The 10,903-nt window shown below is 40.3% G+C and overlaps 1 protein-coding gene across 1 annotated transcript; it reads left to right on the top strand.

Moving 5' to 3' along the window:
* The first annotated feature begins 442 nt into the window (after positions 1-442).
* Positions 443-10,438, top strand: CD3E (CD3 epsilon subunit of T-cell receptor complex). Its single transcript, XM_069066592.1, has 7 exons — positions 443-669; positions 2,787-2,816; positions 5,657-5,671; positions 6,924-7,142; positions 8,262-8,429; positions 9,162-9,208; positions 9,752-10,438. Exons 1-7 carry the CDS (start codon positions 618-620, stop codon positions 9,806-9,808), a joined length of 588 nt encoding a protein of 195 aa, XP_068922693.1. The 5' UTR covers positions 443-617; the 3' UTR covers positions 9,809-10,438.
* Positions 10,439-10,903: the final 465 nt, after the last annotated feature.

The raw sequence follows: 10,903 nt of genomic DNA, 5'->3' as shown, positions 1-10,903 counted from the left end.
GGACAAAAATGGTTTTACTAAATATTTTCCTCTATATACCCTAAAAGTAAATACTATCTGATTGGTAGAAAGAGGGAATAAAAGGGGAAATTTTATTTCTAAATATTTCATACATTGTAAACACCATTTGTTCTCAATGAAAGGATTTCTATTCTGACAAAAAACCTCTTTCTTTCCCCTCCCACTCCACATATCCCCTTCGTTGTGTAAATAGTGAGAATCCAGAGTGAACAAGACTGGTGACACTTTTTATAGGTAGCCCCAAGCTTCTCTAGAGTTCCCATATTCTTTCACTAAGGGAACTCTGTTAAGGTCAGGCTTGTCACCCCAGGTGGTCGCCTCCTGCCTTGAATATATCCAAATGAGAGAGTCATACAGCCTCAGCAGCCCATATACATTTCCTGTATGGGACTCAGAAACCCGCCCTCTCCTTCTAGCCTTTGGTGCCTGTTTCTGTCCTCTTCAGACCCCACCCCCCTTCTGCCCTGTGCAGCATTCGACAAAGATGTTCCTTGGAGTCCTCAACTTCTGGAAGGAGCTTTAAACCAAATCCAAGATTACTTTTTCAGAAGAAATAAACCCACCAAACCCTGACTGCTGGATCAAGGATCCAGAGAATGATGCATTTGGAAGCTCTTTGGATTGTCGTGGGATTCTGTCTTCTCTCAGGTGAGTAAGGTGGTGTGAAAGAAGGCTAGGGGAGGCACAGAGGCATGTCCAGAAGTACTCATGGGCACCAACTGCCCTGACCCACTCACAAGAAGTGCAAAATAACTGGTGTTTGAAAGAGACTGAGGCAGGGCAAGAAATTAAATCTTGGGACTCCAGATGTCAAGAAACAGAAGTATGTATGTTCCAGGTACCTGGGGAATAGGGTCTACACAGAAAGAAAAAGAGGCCAGGGTTGAGATGATCCCATCCAGAAAGCAAAAGGGATTGACTGCCCTTAAGAAAATACCTCTTTCACGCTCAGAAAACTCTTTCAACACCTCAGTGGCCTCATAAGCTAGCACAAAGGAGATTCACTTAGCTGTCGCTAAACTTTATTCTCTAAGGTCCAAATAGATTTGGTTCAGTGTTACATTAGAAAAGCCAGATGTTGGGATAGGACCCTGACCCCAAATTCTAGAATGTTCTTAATGTTTATGATGAGATGGTACCTGAGACAAAATGGCTGATCATCTTTCAGCTAGGAGGCCTAGATAACACTCCACACTCTCACAGAAAGGGTTTCCATCTCACTGCCCCAGCAAATAGCCTTACTTTTCAGATCTATCTTCAAAGGTTTACCAGAAGGTAAGGTGAAATTCCTCTATGGGATCTGCAGGGTGTTTTCTCAGAGGTTTATGCAGTAAATGATCTTTCTACATGTTTCCAGGAGAGGAGAAACCACAGTGACTACAACCTCCCAGAACACACTGCCAAGTAGTCTGGCATCATGGGGCTATCTATGCCTAGCCTGCTTTTAGGTAGGGCTTCTGACCCTTTTTAAGTCTGGTGTCCAAGGAGATATACAGACCCAAATACAGAAAATTTTTAGGAAGTAAGTGTTAGAGTGACTAGCTGTGCAGTTATTCCAAGTAATTTCTGAGCATGTAAACCTGGGAGGCCCAATGGAAACCAAAAAGTAATATTTCCTCACCACTCCTGACACACAGGACAAAGTGATAGTAAATTTATTCTGATTAATTTAACTTAGAGTTCATGTTTCAATCAAATTCAATTCAACAACTATATATTAGACATCTAAGTGCCAGACACTAGTGCTTTAATAAAAAAAATGATTTAGTGAGGGAATTTACATTCTACATAATGGAAACAACATGTACACAGAAAAATAAATTTTAAATAAGAACAATTTCTTTATCAAGGGGTAAAATCTAATATCAAGGGGTATAACAAGTAACTGGTAGAATCAAAACAAATTTCTGTGAAATTGTCTTATATTCATTTTATATACTTGTATGAGTATACGCCTTCTCTCCTAATCAAATGTACAGTCTTTGAGGGCAGGTAGTAATCCATTCTTTCTTTCCATCCTCTAGCACAATTCTTGGTAGGAAACAGACACTTAAAATGCTTGTTGATTGATTGGAGGGTGGGAGTTGGATAAATATCATTATCCCTGTTTCGCAGATGAGACAACTGAGTTCCAAAGATGTGAGATGTGAAATAAATTTCTCATTATCACACAGCTAGTAAGCAATTAAAATGTGTTTCAGCCTTTGACACAGACAGAAAATAAGTGGAAGAAATGAACCCCCAGTGAAGCAATAGCTTGTGTTAAAGCATGAATAACAATGTTTGTGCCCAACCATGCATCCAAGTGGGAGCCACCAAATATTGCTTTCAAAAGAGGTTTGGTCCCCCCCCCTCCCCAGGCAGAGAATAATTTTCAAAATGGAGGCTCAGAATTTAGACTCTCTTTGCTGTTTTTCTAGCTCTCAAAGAGCTAGACTTAGGCTTGTTTCCATTCCCTGACCACCCCCTCCCCACTTCTTCACTTTTACTTAATCTCATGACATGTTTTTCAGCTTAACATGAAACACTTCCTGGCACAGTCTCATTCTTGTGATGACCAAAGGCTTCCAAGCAAAGGGGCCTTTGGGGTAACGTCTCAGTGTCTGTTGGGTAAGAATATCTGTTTTCCAGTAGTGAGGAGGTGAAGGATTTGACTTCAGAAGTTCTTAATGGGTTTGCCTGGAGGATAACTCTCCCTGTTTCTATTAGAATTCTAACCACAGAGAGTTTGCTCATTTTTTTTTCCTCTCCATCTTCTTTTCTAGCCTGTGTCCGGGGTCAAGACTTGGAAAACGGTAAGGCAGCCTTTCCTTCATCTGTTATGGTGGCACAACATTCTTCTCACCACTGGGCATTCCGAGGAGATAGATCACCAGTGATGCTCCACAGCAGCCTTACTTTCCCCTTCCCTACAAACTAAGAGACACTTCTGACTCAGAAAATGAAAACACAAGAGAATATAGGAACCTTGACTATTCTGAAGGAAAGAATTGAGTGTCTTAAGTGGGACTGAGTTTTTCTGTGTTTATTGTGAGTGTTTTGTTGAGGGGCATTTGAATAAGCTGCTATCATACGTATCTCTCTGTGTAAGCATATTTGTGATCCTGTCCAGTTACTCCAATGTGTGACCACGTGTTTGAGCGTGCATGTATGTCATAGCATTGAGGTCTCTGCTGGGTATTTGTAGATGCTTATTTCCAGGGAAATCTCAGTTTTCCTTTGTGCATGTTTGTATACCATAATACATATGCTTGTACTCAAATGTTTGCAGGCTGAGTACTCTATCGTGTGGGCTTGTGCTTGTGTGCTTGCAGTCACATATTGAATACTCCATCAGGGGCATATAGGTATATGCACATCAGCCAAAAGCACACATGACATAGGGTGAGTGAATGAACATTTCCTGTCATCCCAGGCCTCCTCATCTTCCATTCAATCCAATTCAAGCAAAATGGTTGAATACTGTGTGTGTGTGTGTGTGTGTGTGTGTGTGTGTGTAGAACCACTGCAACCACAGCGTTTGCTATCTCTTCTTGATGATGCACTTTCTAAACAGCTCTGTTGTTCTGATTGTGCTCAGAAGAGATCTTTTGTATATGACCACTAAATGATTTTCTAATAATCCAAAGATGGACATGACTTTTCATATAGAGCAGGGACAGAAGAGTAGGGATTGGAAGGAGAATGAGAGGGATCCCTGAACCATGGGAATAATAGGTTTGGAATATTGATAAGAAATTTCCTAATGGCTTTCTTTTTATTTCTTTTTTGGCCAATGCCCCACCTTAAAAGATTTTTCACTTTGCTAATTTTGTTTAAATTGTGAAACAAAGTGGTCACATAAAATGAATCTTAGTGATGCTAAAAAGTCATAGACATAATGACTATTATTAAAAAAAACTTTTTAGTGCAGTCCAGAGAGAATACACCTGTGTTTCTTGTTAGTGTAAGAAATTTATGCTTCCTCAAGAGTTTTATAGCATATTTCACCAAGCATGCTGTGTGGATATATATGTATATATATTTATGTATGTATGTATATACAGAGTGAGAGAGAGTCTTGAGTATGTTAATTGATGCATATGGTAGAAGAGCAGATATAGATGCATGGATTTGTGTATATGGATTTAGTTATTTTGTTTGGTTACATAGCTAATATGTTTCAGAAGCAGAATTTAAACCTAACCTTTTCAATTCAAAGGTTGACCCTCTATCCACTATATCATGCCCTCTTTTTGAGATAAACTATTTATGTTATATTTTTATGTTATAACTTACATATCAAATAATATTATATAATAATATATAACATATATTCTTATAACAATAAGAAGCATCATTTTTCACTTTTTATTAAATTAATTCCCAGTTATCAGGTGAATTCTCCCCACTGAGAACAATCTGCTTGCCTTAGCTACAGACCCAGGTGACTGTGTACCATGGGATCCAATGTCCTTCCTTGAGAGTAGAGTCAAGTCCCCAAATTAGATCAGTAGATTATTTCAGCTGCCCATGTTAATACTCCCTTTTATTAGTATAGATAAATAAGAGGTGAGTATATTCAGGGACAATACAAACCCAAACCATTTTTTAACACAACATTCATTCATTGCTGTGTTAGTAGATCGGTCTTGTTACAACTTAGAATGTATGAAAACAGGAATAAGTACACCCAAGCTGGGCATATGGTCCTTGAAAGTGAGGATTGTTTCATTCTTTTTACTGTATGCTCAACTCCTAGCATAGTAGCTGGCACAGAATTAAGTATCTAACAAATGCTTATTGATTGATTTGATTGCATTGGATAAGTCTCCAGTGGGTGATTACATAATGAATGCTATACAAAATAAGAGAATATGAACTTGACCTTTGCTGTAAGGGAACTGAATTAATTGAATAGTAGAACTACCTGAAAACAAGGATCTTATTAGCTTTCAAGCCAGAAGAGGGCTTGAAGATCATCCAATCCAGGAGTTCTTAACCCAGGGTCTACAGATAGATTTTTAAGGCAGCCAGGGGCAGGGGAGAGGGGTGTCTGTGAACTTGGATAGGAAAAAAAAATCTCTATTTCACTATAATTAGTTTCCCTTTCAATCCTACATATTTTATTTTATTTATTTAAAAATATTATCCTAAGGAGGGGTCCATAGGCTTTGCCAGATTGCCAAAGGGTTCCATGACACACTAAGCATCCAAAAAAAAAAAAGATTAAGTACCCCTGATCTAATTTAAACCCCTCCCCCTACCATTTTACAGATAAGAAAAATGAAGCCCAGGATGTGATTTATACAAAATCAAGAGCTCTTCCCAATCCTCTAGGAGAATATCAATGAGTTAAACCCAAGAAGAAGCATTTAGGAAAGATAGTGGAATCTTTTATCTTTGAGAACAGATTCTTCCTATGTCTGAAATGGTTTCTATATGGTCCTGACTAAAAGCAAAGGGGTGCTGAGAAGTTTGTGTCCCACTAGCTCTATGAGCATGTATTTGTAGAAGTATGCTTTGAGTGTTTCTGCATGACAAAGAATGTGTACATATATATAAATTATAGGATTTAAACTTGGATCCCTGAAAAAGGTTCTACATGCAACACAGGTCTCTGACTCTTTTTTTCTTTCTTTCTTTTTTCTTTCAGAAAACAAGAATTTTGGTGAGTTAATTACAATCCATGGAACTTTAGTTTTCCTCCATCCTTTCAGAGAGAGGTTAAAATGTCTTTGTAGCCGTGAAATGGAAATGTCCTGGGAGGTTTTAGCAGTAAAAATATGCAGTGGCATTCAATTATTATTACTATAAATAATAACATCTGTCATTTATATAGTACTTTTGTAGTTTACATAGTATTTCTCATACATTATTTCATTTGATCCTCACCACAATGCTATGAGGTTATCTCAGCTATTATTATTCCCACTTAACAGAAGAAGAAATGGAGTTCCAAAGAGAGACAAAGAAGCTTGCCAAGTATGTAGCAGGCTCAGGATTTGAACTCAGGTCTTCATCTAGCACTCTTCACTGTTCTACTCAATGAAATAAACATTCATTTAACAAACACATCAAGGAGCTCTAGATGGACCAGGATTCCACTGAGGAAGATTCCTAGAGTTACTAAAATGATTTACAAACTTTAGAGGGCAACATATATATACTTAGAATTACCATCATTATTAGCTCTGTTTGTCTAGAGTATGACTTAGGGACAAAGGAGGGAATAAACAGATTAAGGCAGAGAAACCTGACGAAACTGTCAGCTGGTCTTACGTGCCTAATCCGCATTTCTCAGAATTTAAATGGCAGAGGGTGAGCAGGGGGCTCCAGGGTGCCCCTGGGGAGTCTAAGTATGTGCAGGGTTGTGTGTTTCCTATCCTGGAGGATGACCTCCAGTCCCCATCCCTGCACCTCACCTCTCAGGGCTCTGCTGGACCACTCTGCACAAACACCTCAGTTCACTACCCACAGCATTCTGTGACCATTGCACCTGTCTCCTGGGGCCCACATTCTATGGCGTATAGGAAAGCTCCATTGCATCGGGGAGAAAATCTGTCACTCTCTCCCAATAGAACTGTTCTAGCTGTCAGATTGCCCTCTGGGCTGAGGCCATTCCCTAGCCCCCAACTCAATTTGCCCCAAGTGCTGGGATTTATAGTTATGGCTACTAAATATCTTTAAGCCTAGGAGTATATTTAAAAAGGGTCCCTGGTACTTCTCTCCCTCCTGCCTCATATCTCATACTGAATATTCATTAACGTTCCCCAGTTTTGCCCAGCAAAGAGAAATCTAAATAGGAATTCACTGATGAGCTGTAATCCCTGATTTACTCTTGCGTTAGCAGCGTGCCTTAGATTTTACCTTTGCCTCTATTTCCAACCTTCCTTTTCTGTCTCCTCTTTTCTGTTATCCAGAATTTGAAGTTCACATCTCAGGAACCGAGGTGACACTGATCTGCCCCGAGACAGCTAGTGAGGAAATAGCATGGAAGAAAAATGATGTAGCAATAAATGGCGTGGACACCAATACACTCACCCTAAAAGACTCAGATACTGAATATAGCGGCCACTTCCATTGTAAAAAGAGAGGGTCAGAAGATCGCGAAGGCTATTATCTCTACCTGAAAACAAGAGGTAACAAACTTTGGGGAAGAACCCCAAAGTCTTAGCTAAAGCCCCCAATCACTCTCTCCCCAATTCCACTAAGTCCCCTAAGTTCAAGAACACACTGGAGCTGGCTTAAACAGACTCACCAGAGCTGATTGTTAAATTATCATTGTGAGCATTTATACCCTCATAAATTGGCAAAAATTACAAATCAAGGTTTAATTGATTTCTCTATTGATTATCTAAATTTAAGAAAATGTTAATAATTTAGATTAAGCTTAAAAGTATGTTGGATGCATTTCCCCTCCCCCAATCCCCCCAAACCAGTTGTTAACCATTTACCAGCTTGCCCCTGACTCTCTTGCTTCTACAAAATGTCATTACTTTAGTGACTTAGCCTAGATAACTTTCAATTACCCTTATAGCACTACACCTCTGATCCTGCCATATGACCTATAAATTAGCAAGGAGGAACCATGGAGTACTGAATAGAGAACTGACCTGATAGCAGGAGGCCTAACTTGTGCTGACTGGGTTTAAATGCCATTTGATAACCATGTGACCTTGGGCAAGTCAGCTATCCTCTCTGGGGCTCAGAAGTGAAGAGGCTGGACCTAATTTAACCTTCCAGGTTTAACCTTCTGTGATTCTGGGTTCTAATTTTGTAAACATGTCCTTTTTAGATGCTCTCCTTAGTAAGCTCTTCTGTGTGGCTTGCTTTCTCATACCCAACCCCAGGGTACTTACTAAAAAATATCACACTCTGAGAATAAGGTTGAGAATGATTCAACAAAAGGACATCCAAGTGAGGCCCCAGACCCACTCTGTTAGAGGATGAGGGTTCTGGTCACAGCAAAGGAACTGCTATAGGGAGAAAATCATCCTTTCATTTTTCCTTTGCTTTCTTCCCTTTTTTTTTTTTTTTTTTTGCTTTTTGGAAGGCAGTTGGGGTTAAGTGACTTGCCCAAGGTCACACGGCTAGTTTTTGTGTTAAGTGTCTGAGGCCGCAGTTGAACTCAGATCCTCCTGACTCCAGGGTCAGTGCTCTATTCACTGTGCCACCTAGCCACCCCTCTTTCCTCCTTTCTTTCCATCCCCCCAAGTCAGTCTCTCCCTAATATCTTAATTTCCTCTTTGCCCCTATAGTGTGTGATGGTTGTGTGGAGGTGGAGGTGCTGACCGTGGTTGGAATTGTCATTGCTGATGTCCTCATCACGCTGGGAGTACTGCTCCTGGTATATTACTGGAGCAAGAGGCAAAAGGCCAAGGCCAAGCCTGTTGGTCGAGGGGGAGGTGCTGGTGGCAGGACCAGAGGTAAGGACCTAGAGTAACCATGGAGGGGAAAAGGAGTGTTTCAAACACGAGACGACCTGGCCAACTCAGAGGGAGCCAGAAGAGCAAGCATGGCATGATGTCATCAGAGTTAGGAACACAGATACACGTGACAGCAGGGACTAGGCAAAGTGTCCACGTGACGCAAGTCACGGATGTTTCTTTCCACCCTGGAAAAGTGTGCACCATCCCATAGTTATCCCCTTCTCCCATATCCTTTTGCGCTCTAAGGCAGTTTGATTTCCCTCCAAGTTGGAGCAAGAAGACTTTGAAATCCAGAGAATCCCATCTCTGACATTATGACACTGAGCAATAGATTTGACTCAGGACCACAGTTGCCTCATCCATAAAATGAGAAAAATAATAACAATTGTACTATTTTGCAGGGCTATCATGAGGAAACTTTTTAGACTTAAAGCATTACGTAAATATGAATGTTATTATTACTGCCTTTCCCCTTTTCCTTCCCAGTGAAAAGAAGACTAGAGGATCTTGAGCAGAAGAAAATCCAAAAGTGTAGATAGAGGGAAAGTGAAGGGGATCTGAAAAGGGTGAAAAAATAAAGGAAAAGAAAAAAGACAGCAAGGAGGAGAGGGGAAATGAATGGTGCAATCTCCTGTCACTGGCCTAAGAACAACTGAGACACTCTTATGGATGAGGAAGGCAGGAGTTCCTTCTTGGAAATAAATCCATTTCCCTTCCTCTGTTTTGTAGGAGCAAACAAGGAGAGGCCTCCGCCTGTTCCCAACCCTGACTATGAGGTAATGGGAGAAAGAAGGTTCAGTGTTTGGGTTCTAGGCAGGGGAGACAAGGAATTAAGTGAAGCTTCCCATCTAAGCCTGTGGGCTCTGATTTCTGTTACCTGAGGACAGAGAATTCAGCAAAACTGCCCTTGCAACCAGGGAAAGCTTTAAAGCTACCATTCTAGAAAAGAAATGGAAAAGGTTCTCAGAATATCTCCCTTATTCATTCACATCAGCTATGTCATCCCCTTTTCTCAGAAACTAGAATACTTGGAAATTTCTGGCCTCTTCATTTATTGGCAAAGAATACATAGAAAAAGAAACAAGTTTAAGAAAAGAAGTAAATCATTAAGCAAACATACTGCTCTGGTAGACTTATCCACAGCACTAAAATGGTAAACCTATAAACGACAAAGAGGCTTGATGGACTCTCGAAGTCATGAAAAGCTGGATCCAAGTCAAATAAGAGATCTTAGGGACCTTAGGTCTTCCTTCTTTACAATATGTGTCCCCTGATCTTTCTCTATTCTCCACTGATATTCCCATCTCTACTCCATCCAGCCCATCCGCAAAGGTCAACGGGACTTGTATGCTGGCCTGAATCAGAGAGCCATCTGAGAACTCCTGAAGACCCTTTCCTTCCACTGTAGTCACTATTCTGGGATTTCTACTGTGTACTCTATCCTCACAGCAGTCTGGGGCATCTGAGAACTACAGGATCCAAAAAGAAAAATGGTTTTCTCTTCTAAATGTTGACTCCATTTCTAGAAAACTGACTTCTTTGCCCCCACAGTCTTATCCTCAGCAATCTTCTTCTTGCCCTCCACTTTAATTCCCTGACCAAAGGACATAACTGTTCCCCTAGTGTTGAAATTATATGTGTAAGGTACAAAAGGTACTATCATGAACACCAACCTTGAAGGATCAACCAAAAGCTCTGGAACCTCTGAATCCTTGCTTGTCCCTTTTGTGGTCCAATGTGTTCCTGGTCTGTTCTATCTTATTTCCTTTTTCTTGCCTTCCTTTTTCTATTGTCAGATTGTCCCAGTACCCCTAGTTCCACCCCTTTCTCCAAAACTAGCTTGTCACTCTTCTGGTGTTCTCTGGAGCTTGGCATATATAATGTTCTCAAATGTTCTGTCCCCTACATAGAGTTTGGTGCCAGAGTCTTTCCCTCTAGCTTAATCTTGCCTGCCTGCTCTGTGAAATGTCTAGTCTTCATGTAGACTATGATAACCCAATAAAGTACATTTGAGTTGAAAGAGATGCTCTTCTTGGAGGAAGCCCTGCTCAAAAACTTCTTTATCCTTTTGAACATCCTGGCTTTCTTGAGTCTCCGGATCATCATCATCATCATCATCATCATCATCATCATCACTGATTACAGATTCAGAGAACCTAGGTTCAAATCCTATATTACCTGTGGAACCATGGGGAACTCACAATCTCTTTGGGGTTTCATTTTCTCATCTTTAAAATGAAGTCATTGGACTATTTGACCTCTAAAGTCATTTAAGCTCTAGATATGTGATCATGTTTCTATAGCACTTTAGAGTTTAATATGATCTTTCCTTACCAAAATTCTGTCAGGTACAATCCATTTTATAGAAAAGGACACTGAAGTCCTAAAAACTATGCCTGGGTTTCAACAAGGTATTTGATAAAGTCTTTCATGGTATCCTTGTGGAAAAGATATGGATTGAATGATAGTAA

The sequence above is a fragment of the Petaurus breviceps genome, unplaced genomic scaffold (genome assembly GCF_028583685.1).
Source record: "Petaurus breviceps papuanus isolate PSGF00001 unplaced genomic scaffold, PetGlider_PUasm1.0 90723, whole genome shotgun sequence".
Taxonomy (NCBI): domain Eukaryota; kingdom Metazoa; phylum Chordata; class Mammalia; order Diprotodontia; family Petauridae; genus Petaurus; species Petaurus breviceps.
Note: the sequence above shows the minus strand (reverse complement) of the source record. Positions and strands in the feature narration are given on the sequence as shown.